This window comes from Asterias rubens, chromosome 13 (assembly GCF_902459465.1).
Source record: "Asterias rubens chromosome 13, eAstRub1.3, whole genome shotgun sequence".
NCBI lineage: Eukaryota > Metazoa > Echinodermata > Asteroidea > Forcipulatida > Asteriidae > Asterias > Asterias rubens.
The window spans coordinates 11226393-11247142 of record NC_047074.1 but is presented as its reverse complement, the minus strand read 5'-3'; the positions used below and the strand labels follow the sequence as shown (position 1 = coordinate 11247142).

The window sequence follows — 20750 nt, the reverse complement described above, 5'->3', positions numbered from 1 at the left end:
GCGCAACAGTAGAAGCAAATTTGCCAACATAACCTTTGGTGTACTTTATTTTGGTTCAAAAAGAGTATGGCACTAGCACTGGTAGTACTAAGCAGTTTTACCAACATCACCCTTAAGGTTGAAGTTGAGTTTGGTACCGCAGCAGTAGTAGCATTTTAAAGGCAGTGGGCACTATTGTTAATTACTCAAAACAGTTATCTTACTTGGAAACGAGTAGTGGGAAGCTTGTTGATAGTATAAAACATTGTGAGAAACAGCTCCCTCTGAATTTAGGTAGTTTTTGAGAATTTCCACGAATTTAATTTTGATACCTCAGATTTAGAATTTGAGGTCTCGAAATCAAGCATCTGAAAGTACACAACTTCGTGTGACAATGGTGTTTTTTCTTGAATAGTTGTCTCGCAACTCCGACGACCACCGAGCTCAAATGTTCAGAGGTATACATATGTTGAGATACACTGAGTGAGAAGTGAGTGAGAAGACTGGTCTTTGACAACTACCAATAGTGGTTCAAGGATAGAATGGTACTGCAGCAGTAGGAATAACAGCAGTTTCACCAACACAATACATGTGATCATGGAGGACTCCATGATGTGATGTACCTTATCTTGTATATTATACACATAATGAATGTTTATGAGTGCAATGGTGCGAATATGTTCATGAGTTGAAAGATGGAATGTTCTATTCAACGAGGCGGAGCCGAGTTGAATGGAACATTCCAGCTTTCAACGAATGAACATATTCGCACCATTGCACGAATGAAAAACATTCATTATTTGTTTTATATAACATCCAAGTAGAACTTTGTCATTTTGATTGAAAGAAACAACTTTCAAAACAAACAATTTCAACTGTAGAAGGCGAATGCTAGTAATTTTACTATGCCTTCTTGCAGTAACACCTGCTGCGTTACCAAAGACACGCGCACGCAGTGATGTTTTTACTCAGCTTTTTCGTTCCATCCGAAAAGTACCATTGCACGCTGGCAGCGTGCCAGCGTGCAATGGTACTTTTCGGATGGAACGAAAAAGCACGGTGAGTGACTCAGCGTGCAATGGTACTTTTATTTGCTATCACGTGACGGACAATCCTCCAATCAAATGGCAAGGATCTGCTTGGGTGTTATATAAAGAGTAATATCTCTCACAAAAAATGTATTTTGCGAAACAAGCTAAAGTTTTCGAATTCATCCATGAAAGTTTCTGAGAAACCTTCGCCGTATGGTTGAAAACATACCAGCAATCATGCAGTCCCTCCGTTACTGTTAATGACCTCTGCCTGCCTTCGGCCAAACATCTTCGCCAGTCCCTGACGGAATTGTCGGTATTTGACGGCATATATAATGGGATTTGCACACGAATTTGAGGCAACGAGCGCAACGGATACAATGTACAGCGCTCCTTCGAAATCCAGCTGGTAGCCGAAATTGAACATGAAAAAAATGACCGCGTTGAGAGTCCAACAGAAGACGTACGTGACGAAGACGAGGAATAGCGTCTTGAAGGTGTTCCGCCGAGCACGGAGCAGGGAGTCCCCGGCCGACTCTACGGCCGACCGGTTAGCCGACTGGCTGCTCGGCTGGGGACCGATCTGAGCCGCGCCTCGTTTCAAAACTATGGTGATGTGGATATACGCCAGCAGGATCGCAGTGACGGGAATCGCGTACTGGAGGAAAAAAATCATGACACCGATAGCCTGGGAGCCTGGTATGCTCAGTGACAAGCAAGTCCCGTTGATATTGGCGTAGAAGAAGATGTTATAACTACTACTGCAACAGCCTATCAACCATGACGCCGCCATCATTACGGTGACGGTGGTCGGCCCGTAAAACCTTGCAAACTTGAATGGAAAAACAATCGCAAAGTACCTCTCGAATGTCAGAAAGACCAGGTTGATGGTCGAGGAGGTTAAGAACGCCCAAAGGAAGAAGTCTGAGTCCCATACCCGGCAGATGAAATCACCGAAACCCCCGTCCGGGAGGGGCTTCGGCAAGGGGATGTTGCTACCGAGCAGCAGCGTGATGGACCCCATGAAGTCAATTACGGCCTGGTTGGCTATAAAGGCGTTAGTCTTGGTGTGCATTGCTTGTGTCTTGTAGATAACGAGACACACCAGGGAGTTGCCGAAGAACCCCAGTAAGCCGACGATGGTCTTGATGACGCGAAGCACTACTATACTCTCGGCCATTTTGGAAAGTTAATTTTTAAAACAACGTCTACAATTTAACTCAATCACCTCTCATACATACATTCATCAATTCACAAGGAGGATCATCAACACAAATCGTTATTCCGGCAGCAAGAAGCACAAATGTCTGATGCCACTATTCGGCCCTTTTTATAGGAGAACCTGTCTATTATACCGAGAAGACGAGAGTGCTGTTGCGACTGACTGGTCGTCCCACTTAGCACACCGAGGTTGTTATGCACGATCTCTAAGTATGGCGTCATCCAATCACAAGCAAGTGCACCATTTACGCTATGCTCTGCTCAGAAGGCGAGTGACTACAAGATACACGCTTTTTACTGATGCGCTCAGGTGCAAGTGCCGCACTACGACTCCAGAAAACCTTCGCAACACGGGTGCTACAAGGCCGCATTTTGAAACGCTGCTCTTCGATAATAGCAATTATTATAACGATGACTCAGTGACCAGAAGGTTTTTTTAGTGTATTGGTTTTAAGTGCCGGCAGGTGTATTTCGTAATTAGGTAACAGAAATGCAGGCAATTCTTGGAATAATAACAACAACAACAAACTTTTCAAAAAAGGTGCGGCACTTTTGTGTTCACCTGCTCCTGGTGTTACGGAGGGGTATACGTTTTGTTTTGTTTCGATTTCAAAGTAAAGTGTTTGGGAATGATTAGTTGGTTTAAACGTTTGTCTTGCACAACAGTGGGATGTTACCTATAAACAAAACTGGATCTTATTATCGAATAACTCACTGTCTTTGGTTTGTTTGAGGGAGCCGTTTCTCACAAAGTTGTTTACTATCAACCTCTCCCCATTACTTGTCACCGGGTAGGATTTTATGCTAACAATTTGTTTGAGTAATTACCAATAGTGTCCACTGCCTTTAAGAAGTAAAAAAAGAATAAATTATTAATTAAATAATTCATTTTGATCATGTGTGTATAAAACAACACTCTCTCGCCGGTGATTCTGTTTGTCTAGTAGAAGGAAGCGTCTGATGTTGTTATTTTATTCTTATTTTTTTTTTTTTAGTTTCTTTGTTTGTTTCTTTGGTTGATGGGGCAGCACACAGACATAGTGTATAAATAGAATACTGTCTTTGTTTTTATTGAGTTACGACGAGCATACACAATTCAATTCACAAATCATTATAACATTTACTTACACCCTGAATAATACACACGAAAACTCAAGGCTTGTAATGGAGTGCCTTAAAGACCCTGGACACTATTGGTAATTGTCAAAGACCAGTCTTCTCACTTGGTGTATCTTAACATATGCATAATATAACAAACCTGTGAAAATTTGAGCGCAATTAGTCGTCGAAGTTGCGAGATGATAATGAAAGAAAAATAACCTTTGTCACACGAAGTTGTGTGCTTTTAGATGCTTGATTTTGAGACCTCAAAATTCTGAATCTGAGGTCATGAAATCAAATTCGGGGAAAATAACTTGCGTTTTATTCATTTTTATTTGGCATCGATGCAATGCAAAATTTTATCAGTTTTTAACTATTCCCTCGTGACCCAGATCGTCGATGGATCTCAAACGTCTACAGGTTTGTCAGTTTATGTAATTGGTACGTACACTGCCAGCAACTGTTTTGTAAGCAAAAACCAATTATGTAATGTTCCTTTAAGTAAAGGTGTCGAATGTATACGCATACGCATAAGCGTCGGTCATTTATTTATAAACATCGAGAATGAGGTCATTACCAAGTGCCCTACCGTTTCCTTAATGTGATGTTAAGGCCGGCTAGGGAAGAAGGTTGCCCACTGTAAAATTAGATTTGAATACTCAATAGTGGGAAATGACCACCCGCTACTTTCCATGCCTTCCTGCAGTTGTGGACATAGACTGAATTATTAAGTACAATATATATCGAGTGTGTACGTGTGAAAACAAACCGAGAACATGTTTCTTATTTGTATTTGTTTTTTCTTCATTTTACTTTTTTTAGTTGGTCAATCGGGCAAAGTAATTAAAGGCAGTGGACACTATTGGTAATTACTCTAAATAATTATTAGCATGAAACCTTATATTACTCTTGGTTACGAGTAACGGGGAGAGGTTGATAGTATAAAACATTGTGAGAAACGGTTCCCTCTGAAGTAACGTAGTTTTCGAGAAAGAAGTAATTTCCCACGAATTTGATTGCGAGACCTCAGATTTAGAATTTGAGGTCTCGAAATCAAGCATCTGAGAGCACGGAACTTCGTGTGACAAGGATGTTTTTTTCTTTCATTATTATCTCGCGACTTCGACGACCAATTTATCTCAAACTTTCACAGGTTTGTTATTTTATGCACATGTTATGATACAACAAGTAAAAAGACTGGTCTTTGAAAATGACCAATAGTGTCCAGTGTCTTAAAATAGTGGTCTTTACTTTATAGATTTTTCTTCCTGTTTTAAAAGACCGACTGCATGAAACAAAGAAAGTGGAAAGTGTGGCTATCTTTACATTTGTGGCGCTTGATTTCGGGGTACTTCATAGTTTAAGTGTAATTTTCCTAATTAAAGTTGGCAATTAAAGCGATATCAACGAAACAATTATGTAATTCGTAAAAATCATACGCCGAAACAACTCACATCAATCTTATCAACAGCAGATAAAACTATTGAAACCTCATTTTGTCTTACATTAATTCAAAACAATTTATCAAGCTGTATTAGTGTACAGTGTATATCTTGCTTTGAAAACTGCCAGAGAGTAAAACAGTTAGAAACAAATATTTTTCGAAACGAGCACTGCACAAAAAACAGTGATTTTGTGACCATTATTTGGTGCGATGACCCGTACATAAATACATATAATGCGCCTCCAAGAGTTTCAATCCGGAAATGTGTTTTTAGTGATGACGTCATGTTATCCGACTGGAGCTCGCGTAAACCCATGCCAATGAAAACACACAACACAAGTGGCTACAAGGTCGAACGCAGCGCGTCCTATACGATGAGTTTCTGAAAGAAAGTACTCGTACGTCATAAACGACCCTTCAAGTGGTGACGTCAGATGTCCCGCGCTTTCCCGCCTCGAAAGTTCCGTCTGCTCTCGGAAAAGCATTTTCAAACCACAGCCGTTGATATATCATTGTTAACCACACGATTTAGTTTCGAGCTTCGTTTATCCAAGGTGATCTCGATTTTGCAACATAAGGGCCATGTCACACGAGACATTTACAGGCATCCAGGTCCATCTCAAAGAAGATAGTAATGTTCTAGGGGATTTGCGACATTGTTTGAAGAATTAATCATGTGCTACAAAATGGTTTTGTAGCAAGCACTGCAAGCACTGACACTTGCCTCCTAGTTGCCCGTAAAAAGTTGACTTATTTGACAAAAAAACTGATAAGGCTCTGAGGCAGACTTGAGTTATTTGCTAACGGTTTATAAAGCTCCTAATCTGGCACAGAGTATTAAGGAAGGATTGTGTTCCATCTGCATGGTTGCATGGAGTAGCGATGACCAATTGAGTCCAAATTTTCACGGATTCGTTATTTTATACACGTATGTCGGGATACACCCAGTGAGATACTGGTCTTTGAGAACTGGCAAGGGTGCCCAGTGCCTTCAACACGTTAAGAAAACGTCGATTGTGTTTTATAGCCTACATTTTAACCTTTTACATAATGCTCTAGTAGGCTCAATTCTTGTTTTAAATTTTCCTTTGGTAATGTTTCATTTCTAAGAAACCTTTTGCGTATACGTTGGCAATTTAGTTTCTCTCCCAGACTTTGTTAATAAACCAGTATTGAATTCGAATACGCGCGAGATAGGTCTTTAGACAGTAAAATGACTGATTGAGCATATTAAATTGGCCACAAAGAGTGCTCGCCCGCCTGATTGAGCTATAACGTTTATACTGGTTGGGAAGGGGGAACACTCCCATTAGAGGCGAACATTTCTCGTTCTTGAGCATCAAGATTGATCCTCATCTGTATTTCTTTCTAGATAATTACCAACTTGTACAATGAGAATGATAGTAAGAGGCCGTACACGTCAGTAACCAAACAGATGATCTCCACTTAGTGGAAGGCTACGCCGTTAGTCAAAATGGAGATACGCTATTGTATACATCTTGGTCAATGCTGTCTTAGTCAATGCTACAACAATGGAACAGTGGCGTATGGTTTCCAGGTCAGAGAAATGTCATTTTATTCCCAAGACTGGATAACTGATCTCGCTTTGTTATGCCTAAATTGTGCATGTCAATGACAAACCTTCGTATACCGGATGTCTTAGGTTACCTCTTGCGAAAAATAGCCTACTTTCATTTTATATTTAAGCTACCTATAGCGCCGTCTTTGTTTCTACACACAAAAAGCGAGCTCGTCACATTGTATTTTTTTTATTATTATGCACATGGTACATTTGTTCCCAGTCTAGTTGACGTGTTTTCTCTTCCAAATATAGCATATACTTGTTTCATAAAGCAATTGGCTAGTACCGTCTTTGTTTCTACACGAAAAGGCGAGCTCGTCAAATTAAATTGCTAGATTATTATGTGTATGATACATTTTCCCCACACTGTTGCGTCTTATTTGCAAGAACTAATACAAAGAATGCCTAATAGTTGGCTGGTTTCCTTTTTCAGATGTAGCCAACTTTTATTCGAACAAGCAATGGAACTTTAAATGTCTGAAGAAACTGAAAGTCGTCAAAAATTATGTATTATTTTTTTGTTTATGCACATGACGTATAGTTTTTTCCCACACTATAAATGCGTCTTATTTCAGGAATATGTGTTTGTTCGCAGTACTCTTTCTTCTTCTTCGTTGCTTATAGCGTTTGCTAGTCGTGTGTTCTTTTATTGTGTGTGATTGCAATCGACTATACTGAATACGTTTGTGTAGAATCACTATGGCGTAAAATTGATTACACAAAACATGTTTGCGCCACGGGAGAAAGTGTGTTATAAAAGATTGTAATAGAAGACACTTTATGAACGATATTGGTAGTTTTAAGATTGGGACGGGCTTCCATGAATGAAGGCAAGTGGCTCCTGGCTACGTCTTTGCGTGTTGCTAAAATATGGTCTGGTGCCCTTTTCCACTACGGCTTCGGCTTAAGCTTCGGCTTTGTCTCCATCTAACCGTTTGATCCCACGAATTTGAGCAACTGCTTTTTTTTTTTCTTTTCTTTTTTTTTCTTCAGAATTGCCTGGGCGCTAGAGTCAAGCCCATGGTATCAAATGAGTACAGTGATATAATTGCTTTCGTCATGAACTGGTCATAGTTTCCCCAGTGACATCCATGACCAAATGAAATAAATGTCAATGAAAAATATTTGAAATTTGATAAGTTTATTACGTTTCTCTAAGTAAAGTCTATCGCGACATTTCTCGCACGTTGTTCTACCGGATGCAGGCATAATGCAGTCAGGGTCACAGTGTTTGAATTTAGTCATTCCGAAGTGGTTATTAACAGTGTCTTGATTTTCGAAGCGGAATGTATTTTTTAATTGAAGGCAGTGGACACTATTGGTAATTGTCAAAGACTAGCCTTCACAGTTGGTGTATCTCAACATATGCATAAAATAACAAACCTGTGATAATTTGAGCTCAATCGGTCATCGAACTTGCGAGATAACAATGAAAGAAAAAACATCCTTGTCACACGAAGTTCTGTGCGTTTAGATGGTTGATTTCGATACCTCAAGTTCTAAACATGAGGTCTTGAAATCAAATTCGTGGAAAATTACTTTTTTCTCGAAAACTATTGCACTTGTGAGGGAGCTGTTTCTCACAAGATTTTATACCATCAACCTCTCCCCTTTACTTGTCACCAAGAAAGGTTTTATGCTAATAATTATTTTGAGTAATTACCAATAGTGTCCACTGCCTTTAAATGGGGCATGGGAAATTGGGTCTGAATGGCTGCACGATGGACGATGTAAACAACATCGTTGATGATGAAACCAAGTCTAAAGAACAACGCACCGGAATCTTCCAATAAATCTACTCTATTTTTATGTTGACCAAACAAAAAGAAAAAGAGAGGCCAAACACAGGAGAGAATACTATATAAAAATATTCATATTTAGCCTATTTTACGTATGTATAAAACAAGAAATAGCAATAACAAAACATTTCTGTCAGGAAACTAAAAGCAAGTATTACCAATTCTAAACATAAAATGTAACGGGGAATAAAACAAGCGAGCGTGCAGAATTAAGATTACACAAACAATTATAAATACATTTACAAAAAATAAGTTATTATTTGTTATCAATTATAATATAAAAAAATATATAAACAAATTTAAACATTATTATTATTAATGTGTTTGTTTTTAATAGATAAACAAAATAAAAGTAAAAAGTAACTAACAAAATATTACAAGCAAACCGATGATCAATACAATATATTGAATAGTTAAACAGTAACTGGCACGTAAAACTTGACCATGGAAAGATTTTAAAGAAGGATTTTCAAACACATCACAGTACAAATGGATAGGCTACGGATTTATGTGGAAGAAATCCTTTGACAAAATGAGATTTAAAGTCAGGCTTTGACTTGAGCTGCTCAATCTAATGAATTAACAACGCACCAACAGTTTTCTATTTGCCCTAAAGGCGCCCGTGAGTCTTTCCAACGTAGTCTCGGAACAGTGTCTCAAACTCTTAAAGCCACTGGGGTGGATTTCACAAAGAGTTGGGACTAGTCATATCTCGAGTTAGGACCAGTTATCTCGTCCTAACTTAGGACTATCCATGCAATTTGCATATATCCTAGGACTAGTCCTAAGTTAGGACTAGTCCTAACTCTTTGTGAAATCGACCCCAGGACACTGTTGGTAATTACTCAAAATTATTATCAGTATAAAGCTTACTTGGTAACAAGCAATGGAGATGTTTTGATATGGTAAAACACAGTGTGCGAAACGACTCACTCTGAGGTAACGTAGTTTTGGGGGAAAAGGAAATTATCACTAAAATAATATAAGAATTAAGTTGCACAAAAATGTGTGCAATAATGGTGTTTTTTCTTAAAATATTTTCTTCTGACTGCAATGACCACTTGAGTCTACATTTTCACAGGTTTGTTATTGTGTGCATAATGTTGCTATACACCAAGTGAGAATACAAGTCTTTGACAAAGACGAAAGGTGTCCAGTGTCTTTAAAGATATTCTGGTTTATATAACTGTGCAATCTACTACCCCAGTAAGGCGTATAATCATCTCAAAGCACAGCAAAATCTACCATACGGGAAAATAACCTACTCCAAGGACAATGACATAAGAACATCCACTCTAAAGATGAGAGCTGGGACCGTCTTCGCACAAACCGCAGACAGGAATCCAGTACGCATCGATGGCAGTTGTTGATTCAATTTCGCCAATCATGAACTGATGCGAGCATTCAATTATAGATGTACCTATATTAGTATTGTATTTCCTAGTTCGGGAATCATGTTTGCATCAGCATTAGGGGAGATTTGTACACATGCTCATGACGCGAGGAGGAGTAGAAGATGGTTGGATAGTGAATGTATTACAAATGCAGCTGAGATGTAATCCAGATTTAAGCTTTTTTAATCCGTGCTGAATTCGTTAAAAGGGAAGGTATACGTTTTGTAGTCACTCGTCAAGGTAATTGCAATACAAACTGTTCATCGTATTCAGGATAAAGCTAAGCTGCTGAAAAGGATCAGAGCATAGGCTATACTGATCGAAACGTCGAGTTGAAACCAACGGTTTGATTCAGGACCACCAAAAAACTCATTTAGAGATAATCATTAGATGGTGTTACCGCAATTTGCTTTCCATTGTATTTCCACCAAGCAAAGTTTCCAACTCTTAGTAGAGAAGTTCACGATTGGTAATGACTGCAAATTAATGGCAATGAAAACGTTCGTGGTAAGAAGTGCAGCAGCTTTTGATAATGCATTTTGAAAAAAAAAAAAGGTAATTTTGTTATCTTCCAAAATTTGAATATTATAAAAAGATTACTGCACTTCTTATATTGTTTATTCATACAGGGAATTATTCTTCCTGGATGGATATAATATTCCCGCCGGAGTTTCGGTCATATCTCAAAAAAGCAAACACCTTTTCAAACTGTTCTGGTTGACAAATACATTAATAATATAGATTACACAATCTAACTGTTCAAAAACAAAGCACTACCGTCTGCATAGACATCTGTACTATATCAGGTCCCGGAGAATACAATCTGACATTTCTTCATTTATATTTAATCATTTCATTAGAAATCGATTGAGAATTTTCTCTTATTTCCGACTGGAGACATTTGAGTTATCCTCGACTGACCGCGGCCATTTGAAGGCTGAATCCTTCCCCCAGTTAAGGGACATCAGATAACCATCAAATAATTTAATATGAGAAATTTTACAAAGGCGACTGTGTACAGACATAGTGCGCTTAAGGTGGACCTGTGGGCCCAACGTCAAGCTGTTTACTGGTAAGCACATCTTTGCTTACTGTAGCAGAGAAATGTGCGTAAGCATACGTATTTCACTATGATTTCTAAAGTGATCAAGAAAACCTTGACGTGCATGCACATAGCCATGGATTTGCTTTGTTACACCAACGTCACTCGTGTGTTTACCGCTAATTAGCCAGCATTTATACCCTTCCGGTAACATCTTAGTTAAACAGAAATATTCTGCAAATGGACCCTCCTTAAGCACAAAACGGGGCCTACAACCTCATGATATACCCCCCCCCCTTGGTTTCGCAACTGTACTCCGAGCAGTCGATGACACAAACATTGATGTAGTTAAGGTCATCCCGAATGCCCCACACCCATCCCCCTCCCCCTCCCCACTTATACCAACTTCTCAGTCTCACCCCCAAAGCCTCCTCCAAGCCTCCTCACCATCCCCTCCCCGCCTCCCGTGTCTCAAGGTGCAGTGTTTCAGCAACAACGTCGGACACTAACCCCCTTCGAGACTAAGAGCCGCCTTTCAAACAAATCATGCGGTAGAATGCTCAGATTTCACTGAAATCACATTTGATTTACCGGTAATAATTACCGTGTTTCGGGCTCATTTACAAGGGCAAGTCCAATCCAAAAAGAATCAAATTGAATTAAGCAATAATTTTGATCTCTTCCTGCGAGGTCCGATGACGCACGGGTGTTGATAACTGTCGAGAAACAATTTATTTGACCTTTTGAAGACGGTTTTAATTGAATACTTTTTTTATATCAGGTGCAGTTTTGTAAGGACCTCTTGAACGATACACACAGATGGATACTTAATTTTATAAAGATTTATTCATTAGATTATTGAGTTGCTGTGATCAGAGCATGGTTAAAGGCAGTGGACACCATTGGTAATTACTCAAAACAATTATCATCATAAAACCTTACTTGATTACGAGTAATGGGGAGAGATTGATAGCATAAAACAATGTGAGAGAACAGCTCCCTCTGAAGTGACGTAGTTTTCGAGAAAGAAGTAACTTTCATCGAATTTGATTTCGAGACCTCGAGTTTAGAGTTTGAGGTCTGGAAATCAAGCATCAGAAGGCACACAACTTCGTTTGACAAGGGTGTTGTTTCATTGGCGCAAAAACAAAATGTCCGGGTTATGACCCGAGTCCAAACTTACAGAAGTGGGTCAATTTGAAGCAGAAAAAAATACTGATATAAATTGAATTTCCTTTTGAAAAGCAATTTTTTGCTGCGAATTTTCTTTCTGTTTTGTTTTAATTAATAAAATGTAATAAAGACAGTCAGTCAACTTGCCTAAACACCGAAAAACATGAAAAACAAAAACATAAAAACTAGACATTAGGTGTTTGTGCACAAAACAAAAAAGCCTTTCCGTGATGTTTTGCTTAAATTAAAATAATGCTTCAAGGAATCTATAACTTAAGAAAATGGAAATCGGTGTGTAGTTCTTGAGATGTGGTTCCACTTCAGGTTGACCCGGAAGTTGGGGTCAACAAGGGGTCAAAACATTTTAAGTCTACTCTTAAATGCCTAAGGGGGTCTGAAAATGGAAAAAAAAACTTGAATCAATACTTGTAATGACAGTAGATCGGAACAGCTTACAATAAAAAATATTGACGAAAACATTACCTGTTCCGACAGTAGGTCGTGACACTAGGTCGAAACAGTTTTAAAATACATCGACGAATAAATAAGACACAATCGTTGTATGCTGAATCGCATTTGGGGTCAAGAACATTCATCAATTTCTATTTTATCAAATCGATATTTCGTTTTGCCCGCACGGTCATTGAAATCCTTGACCTTTTCAAAGAGAGCTGTCCTTAATGTCCTTGTTCAGTTAATTATGTTTAACGAGGTCGTTTGTGAAACTCAGCAACCCCTAGCAACTATTAATTGGTTGTTTATTCATGAGTGTGCTCCGAATCTATAATGTGCCGAGTCTTAAAGACGCGCTAGACACTATTGGTAAGTATTCAAAATAATGATTAGCATAAAAAACTACCTGTGTAACGAGCAACGGGGAGCTGTTGATAGTGTAAAACATAATTGTAGGATTTGAAACTTTGCATGGTGGAAATAAGATATAGAAGAGTTTGCGGTAACACCATGTAATGACTATCTCTAAATGAGTTGGGGTGGTTCTGAAAAGAACCGTTGGTTAAAGCCATTTATACCCTTTCGGTTCAGAAAAAAAAATCACAGATTTACACATAATTTACAGGGTTTACAGAAGGTAATGGTGAAAGACTTCTCTTGAAATATTGTTCCATGAAATGCTTTACGTTTTGAGAAAACATTAAAACAATATAAATTCTCGTTAGCGAGAATTACGGATTTATTTTAAACACATGTCATGACACGGCGAAACGCGCGAGTGGGTTTTCCCGTTATTTTCTCCCGACTCCGATGACCGATTGAGCCTAAATTTTCACAGGTTTGTCATTTTATATATAAATTGTGATACACGAAGTGTGGGACGTGCTTTCGGTGGCTGATAACAGAGTCAAATGTTGATTATTAACTTAATAATTAGTCGGTATATTGATGTACAAAGGAGAACTGAAATAAACCTACAATAAGAAAGCAAAGACCAGCGTCACAAAAAACGTGTTGTGTCGCCTTCTTCAATACATGTACAGAGCGCAACCATAGTGTTATTGACATTACATCTACGCAAGCAATCGTTCAAATGAACAACTCCGGGGGAAAAAAAACACGGAAAAACCATCGTCACAAAAAAAATACGTGCGGTGTTCTTCAATACATGTAGGCCTACAGAGTGCAACCATAAAAATATTGACATCACAACTGCGCAACCAAACGTTCAAATGAACGAAAAAGGTTTGTGCGAACGTTTGCAAAATGTTTGCGAAGGTGGGACGCAACACTGCTAAAGGGACGAGGTATAAATGACGGGGTCAGAAGGGAGAATCTGTCCGCGCGAATGATTCTGTCCACATTGGTAGAAGGAGGATGATTCGGAAGAGGGCGCGATCATCGTATGGGGGACATCTCCGGCCACACTGGAACACACCACGTTGTTGTAGGTTCAAATCATCCAAGTTAACTGGTGATTTCACAATTACTAGAATAACTATTGTCGTCTAAGCACTGAATCACAAGTTGGTATTTTGTACAATTCATATTCATAGACATTAAGCCGATGTTTGTATGATAGCTTGCTGTTGTGTGCTTCTTTGTTTTTTGTGTTTTTTCTGCTTTCTTTTTCTTTGTATCCCCTTGTGGGGGGTTTGCCGAGTTCCCTTGACGGACAAGTCACCTTATCAAACATAAAACAATTATGCTACTATGTTCACTGATTTATGTTGGCAATTCCTTTTAGCCACATTTTTGCCTAGCTGAACATTTATAGTTTAGCTTTTCATCTCTGCTGGATTACTGCATGTTCACTGCTGGATGGCCATAAGTTATTGCATTACTTTAAAAAGTGATTGGGTTTGATTTATCAATATTTTATTCATTCACTTCAGATTTAATCAGAAATTAAACAAATCACTTCATGTAACATTTAAGAATCCATATAATAGAACGGGTTTGACAAAAATCTCCTTCTGTGACTCCGCAGGACAGAGAAAGAAAAAACATGGTGGTAACGCAAGTAAAGTCCTCATGGGCGAATAAATACTCGAGCAGTCCCATTGCAAAATGTATTAGTACAGGCGGCAATTTTTTTTTTTCCGTACTGCACTAGAGCCAATACCCAAACGCATATGGTATGGTCGCTTGGATCCCTTCACTGATGACCCGGTAGCCAGCGTGTGGTACGAAAAAGGATTTGCGTACAGGCGAAACAGCCATGGGTGAAGTCGAACCAGCGACCTCTGACCTCCACGTGGTGTGAACAGGTTCTGCTCGCGAATGCAGACTTTAGTCAAGAGATCATGCTTTGTGTTTTGCAAGGCTCTATATTGTGTTATGGTTACGGTCCAATGAGTGGATTCAATGAATGAGCATTGAGAAGTTGTTCTTGCAGTCATCAACCTGGAACTAGGAAATTCCAGTTTGTTTTAAATGTCTGCTGCGCTGCCAGAACTAAAACCTGGTGGGACGTGAACTGGGCGAAGACACCACCGACGACTGGGTTAATGATGTTGTAGTATTGGTACTATTGAAACCAATGCCTCGCGCTCCACGGTTTAAGGTAAAACACAAGCAAGATACTACTGTGTCGAGTGATTTGTCCGCAATTGTTTTTCTTCGTTTACACTACACTGCAGAAACGGGGGTGTGACGTTGACACCATTGGTTGCTGTCAAATATAGATACCGCAGAAAGAATCAAAATTAACCCCATGGGGTGTTAAAGGCAGTGGACACTATTGGTAATTGTCAAAGACTAGCCTTCACAGTTGGTGTATCTCAACATATGCATAAAATAACAAACCTGTGAAAATTTGAGCTCAATCGGTCATCGAAGTTGCGAGATAATAATGAAAGAAGAAAACACCATTACCACACGAAGTTGTGTGCGTTTAGATGGTTGATTTCGAGGCCTCAAGTTCTAAATCTGAGGTCTCAAAATCAAATTCGTGGAAAATTACTTCTTTCTCCAAAACTATGGCACTTCAGGGGGAGCTGTTTCTCACAATGTTTTATACCACCAACCTCTCCCCATTACTTGTCACAAAGAAAGGTTTTATGCTAATAATTATTTTGAGTAATTACCAATAGTGTCTACTGCCTTTAACTAGCAACACCGTTGCAAAATGAGTTTGTTAACACCATTAGATGTAAGTTTGTTTTTTTTTGTTTTTTTCGGTGTTTATACGTGACAACATCCATGGTGTCCATTTGTTAACACCCAGATTTTGTAGTGCATCAGATAGATTTGCTTACATTGTTTTCTTCAATAGGGGATCCGTACTTCGCAAACTCTGCTTTTTATGTTTTGTTCTAATGTTAGTCTTTCTTTGGTTTGTTTGTTGTTGTACGATTGCATTATTGCTTGTAATAATTGTTTGGATTACTTTCCGTATGGCGGCGCCACTTTTTCACTCATTTTTACAAAAAGGGATATCTCATTGAGGTAAATAAGAAACTATCCCATTTCATATCGAATGAAACTGTGGTGGCGCCATACGGACACTTTTCCCTGTAAAGTTCCCGAGGAAATACACAAAGAAATCATTTGCATAATATTGTGATTTTTTCAGCAACAGTTTTGCCAAATGAAAACTGATTTTTATGGGGGAGGGGGGTAACTTGAAGAGGCAACCGAAGCCACGGCATGAGCAGAGTTAACCATTTCGACATCCAAATTCCAATACCTCAGGTTATGTTTACATTATATTTAACTTTCCGAAGTTTCTTCAACAATAATGTTCAACTGCTTCTATTACTTTCTGTAATCGCTGGTTAGGTTTTGCTTATGTATTTTCACATGTCTCTGTTGTGCCCAAGTTCTGTTGGTCTCTTATGATCATACGTGACAATAAAGATGTGGCATTAAATTTGTATTTGTTATTGACAGGGAAATGGCAGGCAAGAAATCCGACGCTGAAGTGTCGGCTGTTTTGAGCAAGATCAGTAAGAATCACTTAGAATGTGTCATCTGCCACGAGAGATACAATGAACCCAAAATTCTAGAGTGCCTCCACAACTTCTGCGAAAGATGTCTCGCAACATACCAGAAGTCTTCCGGAGATCCTTCCATCATCAAATGTCCTGTTTGCCGTAAGAAAATGACTTTTGCTCCCGGCACTGATGTCGTCGCTACCCTCAAGACCAACTTCCACCTCGTGAGCATGGTTGAAGACTTCACTCTTCAAGAGCAACTCACCCAGCCAGAGGCTGAAAAGATGATTTGTGAGCTGTGCACCGAGCACCAAGAGGCAAAGTCCAGATGCATGGACTGTCAATTCTTCATCTGTCCAAGTTGCAAGGCCATCCACCAACGCATATCTGGCATGGCCGGTCATGACATCGTGGCGTTGGACACCCTACGATCCGGTGCAGTGGGCCTCCGGAGCAAGGCTCATGACGAGCCACCATGTGAAAGACACCGAGGGGAGAAGAAGAGGTTCTACTGCCTGACATGCAACCAACTGATCTGCAGAGATTGCACCGTTGTTGAGCACCGTGATCCCACACACAAATTCACTACCGTGGACGAGGCTGCAGCTCGTGGTAGGGAGACCACCAGAGGGCTGTGTCACAAAGTTCAGAAGAATTTGAAGATTTTTGAGGAAGCGAGCACGGAGTTAACTAAGATGAACACGGACATGGAAAAGTCGATGGTCTTAGCTCGTCAGAAGGTGACCGACCAAGCTGCTAGAGAAAGGAGAAAGATTGCGCTAATAGAAGCGAGCATTGCCATTGATATCTCCAAACGACAGAATATTCATACACAGTTATTGTCCCAAGCCGGGGTCAAGATCACCAGTCAGACAAGTTCTAAGACGTTGCCACCCACGAAGGATGCGAGCGCACTGATGTATTCAAAACAACTACAGGAGAAGTTGGCAAACCTCGACAGCTCTCTCAGGGCGTTTGGCAACACTATTGAGTCCTTGCTTGAAACACACGATACACTCGATGACTTAAGTAGCGATTTACAATCAGCTGCCGCACAGAAAGCCGACGAAGACAAGTCCAAGGTGGGCACCAGTTTGGACCATCTTTTTGATTCTATCGAACTAAGAAAATCCACAATCAAAGAAGTCTGTAAGATGACGAGCGATGACGTACTGCATATGCGCCAGACCCTGGAGACGACCTCGGACGCTGTGAAGTCAAGCTCCAACGTGGATTTTCTTAGCCTCCACCCTGTCCTGGACAGCCATCTCCGAGTTCTTTTCGCCCAAAGCCCCCGTACGCTACCCCTTGGATACTCAAAGATGGTCTTCAAGAGTAGTAATGACACAGCACTCGGTGAGATAACTTTTGGAGGAAGTCCCACATGGACATTTGCGAGAGAGATTAAACTAGACGGTGGCCGCAAAATAAACAGCATGGCTACTTCTTCAGATGATGAAATACTCGTTTCTTCACATGCTTACCTCCAGATCTTCCGCACTACTGGTGACTTAGATAGATGGACCAATAAACGATTTTATGGTAAGGTTTATATGTAAAGTTGTCTTTTCTCGAAACTCACCATGATCTAACTGACAGGCATGCAACTGTTCAGCATGTCATATGAACTCCTCTTTCTTCTGTAAGAACTAAATTACTTTGAAGTTTTTGGTGTGACTTTTATAAAAGCAAGGACAGTCTTTCATTCACATGACAACAAGTCAGGTTTTATAAGTATAGGAGCATGAAACCAGGCTCTCCGTTTCTCCCAACAATACACTCTTGCTTTGCTGAGATGTAGAAAATAAAATCAATTCCAAAGCTTTATTCCAAGTACTGCATCTCTTTGGAACTCCTTGCCTGATGCATGTTTCCCTCCATCCTACAATCTAGATTGTTTTAAGAGGAATATAACTTCATACAATCAGCCCCCCTGAGTTATTCTCAACTTAACTTTTGCTGTTCTTGTTTCCCCCATCATATAAAAATGTTTGGGGCTAGCTTTGGGCTAGAATTACATGGTAAATAAACTATGGAGCGCTCCAATCCAGTGGCACTTCATGACTGTTGACTTGAACACCATAGGTTTGCAATTTAAAATGTTACAAGTTTTATGGGTGGGTTCCACGCCAGGTTATTTGGGGTGACCAAAGGAGCCATTATGACGATTGCGTCTTTAAAGAAGGTGTCAATGTTGGTGAGACCACGCGGATATTTGTCAGATCCCCTTCTAGGCAAAAGTACTGGCACGTCAAGCCTTAGGTTTCTGATAAGCTGCTGGGTGATTCTGTGCTTATAAACCCATTATCTGTCTTTCTTTTTTTTTTTGTTCTTTTACAGGTGGTCTCATAACAGCTTTCCCTGGTGGTGATACGTTCTGTTGCAGAGTACACGTACATGGTATGTCTATCCAGCTTTACTCGAACGCTTGTTCAATGTTGAAAAGTTACGCTGTTCCTTCTGCTGTCGAGCAGGATGGCTCACAAATAAGCCTTGGTCATCCGGTCAACATGGCATACTACAGAGATCGAGAAATCATCATCAGCTACTCTAATTGGAAAGGGATTATCGTTGTCGATACGTCCAACGGCTCCATGGTCCGCAAGATACCAGTTGATATTGAACCTGATTTCCTTGCATGTACCAGCAGAGGGCGCATCCTCGTCGCTTCAAGGGAGCCTGCTCGTGTCGAGTGCTTGGACGAAAACTATGCCAGCTCGTTCACCATTCATCCGACCGTGACAGGATCGTCACATTGGAAAAGAGTCATCTGCTCTGGCCTTTGCCGTAACAGCTGGGACACCATCTACGTGGCCGTATCAAGAGAGGGCGGGATCCACATTCACCAGTACACATCGTGTGGGAGCTTCAATGGGTGTTTGTCAAGTAGTACAATCTCCCAGCCAATCGTCGGCATCGGGGTGACTGGGAATGGCACACTTGTAGTCGCTGAGCAAAACAGTAGTAAATTGAAGTTGTTTGAAATGCTCCATGAAGAGGTTGCATTGTAGATGCTAAAGCAGAAGGAAGGTTCGAGTCCCAGTCGTGATAGGTGTGTCCTTAAGCAAGACATTACTTCGTCCTTCGGGTGGGACGTAATGCCGTTGATCCCGTGTTCTGTGTAACGCCCGTAACGCACGTAAAAGAACCCTTAGGTTTAAATATCTGTTTAAAAATCTGCTTAAAAACCTGGCTTTAATTATCTGCTTAAAAGCAGCTGGAAAACAAAGTCTGCTTATAAAAACATGTTAAAAAATCTGCTTTAAAATATGCTTAGAAAACCTGCTTAAATATCTGTCTAAAACTTTGCTTAAAAATCTGCTTAAAATATCTGCTAAAAAAAACATGCTTAAAATCCTGCTTAAAAAACCGACAACTCATACGTCATTAAAGTTACTCTAAAGGGACCCAGTTTTACCCTTTCTTCCGGTCGAAACCGGAAGTTAAAGTGAGCAAATTTATATTCCCAGCACTCGTTTTGAGGTCTACAAACAAATGACGAAATGGTAACATGGTTTCTCTGCATGAAGCTTGACCCCTAGGTCTTCCCAAGTAAAAAGATGAAGCCAGTATCTTCAACAGCACCCTCTTGTGACAACATTTTAAATGTACAATTAAGTGTCACCTAAAAATGCATATCTTGAGATCCACAACTGTTATAATTTTAATCTTTGCATTTTCTGTGAGTGGTTAATAAATGAAAATTATTTATATTTGTTAAAGACCTGCAGCCGATTTCACGAAACGCTATGATTAATCCTGTCTCGAGAGTTAACATAAATCTGTAGTAAAAAAAAAGATCTTTTAAATGGATTTTATGCCCATACTTATATGCTTATATTATTATTTAATAACTTTTAACATTATTCAAACATCACACAGAGTTTATAATTCTTCAAATATTACATTTCTAGTTATTTGTAATGCTAATGTAATGTATAAGCTCAGTTATGATATCATACGAATGACTTCTTTGAAGTTGCTTTGAAAAATCTTTTCGGCAAACTCAGTTTTAAAATTTAGTAATTCATACACTGTATTTTTGTACACTATATGAACTAGAGCTCGTTTTTGTAAACATCGTCTTTATTTACAGCAACATTATCAATAACAGACACTAGTGAACGTTTCAGTTAAATTCAATGTTTACTTGTTGATAAAACAAACACAAAATGTTTCCAAAAAATTTCAGTGGACTTTCACCCAATCCTAAGTTTTGCCCTTCTGATTTGTTAATAACTTTGGCTACTGTTTACAACTGCCACTGTTAATATTTATGAAAAACCAATGATGTATTATATCATGTGAGGACAATACCGAAATAAATGTTTATTGAATTGAATTGAATTGAATTATTTACTGTTCAATCTTTTATTTTTGCAAAATAATATTATTAGTTAATTCATGTACGCGATTAATAGCCGCTTTTCATAATACTTTTCAGTATGTTCTGATTGCCTTGATTCACCTTTGCTGTTTGTTAATAAACTCATATTTGTTCAGCTCATTAGAAGTGTCCTTAATACATATAGAACGTCGCATGTTATAGTTAGATAAAACAAACACGTGTATCCCAGGTTTCGGTCCAAGGCT

At 39.4% G+C, this 20750-nt stretch overlaps 2 protein-coding genes across 2 annotated transcripts; one reads left to right on the top strand and one right to left on the bottom strand.

Annotated features, from left to right (window-relative positions):
- Positions 1-1245: 1245 nt before the first annotated feature.
- On the bottom strand, positions 1246-2190 carry LOC117298719 (somatostatin receptor type 5-like). The gene has a single exon (XM_033782035.1). It carries the CDS (start codon positions 2188-2190, stop codon positions 1246-1248), a length of 945 nt encoding a protein of 314 aa, XP_033637926.1.
- A 12460-nt stretch (positions 2191-14650) lies between these two features.
- LOC117298397 (E3 ubiquitin-protein ligase Midline-1-like) lies at positions 14651-20511 on the top strand. The gene is made up of 3 exons (XM_033781646.1): positions 14651-14785; positions 16114-17699; positions 18498-20511. The coding sequence occupies exons 2-3, from the start codon at positions 16118-16120 to the stop codon at positions 19166-19168; spliced, it is 2253 nt and encodes a 750-aa protein (XP_033637537.1). The 5' UTR covers positions 14651-14785; positions 16114-16117; the 3' UTR covers positions 19169-20511.
- Positions 20512-20750: the final 239 nt, after the last annotated feature.

Coding starts and splice junctions, on each gene's coding strand:
- LOC117298719 (XM_033782035.1), bottom strand. CDS start 2,190: ATGGCCGAGAGTATAGTAGTGCTTCGCGTCATCAAGACCATCGTCGGC.
- LOC117298397 (XM_033781646.1), top strand. CDS start 16,118: ATGGCAGGCAAGAAATCCGACGCTGAAGTGTCGGCTGTTTTGAGCAAG. Junction 17,700..18,497: donor GACCAATAAACGATTTTATG/GTAAGGTTTATA, acceptor GTTCTTTTACAG/GTGGTCTCATAACAGCTTTC.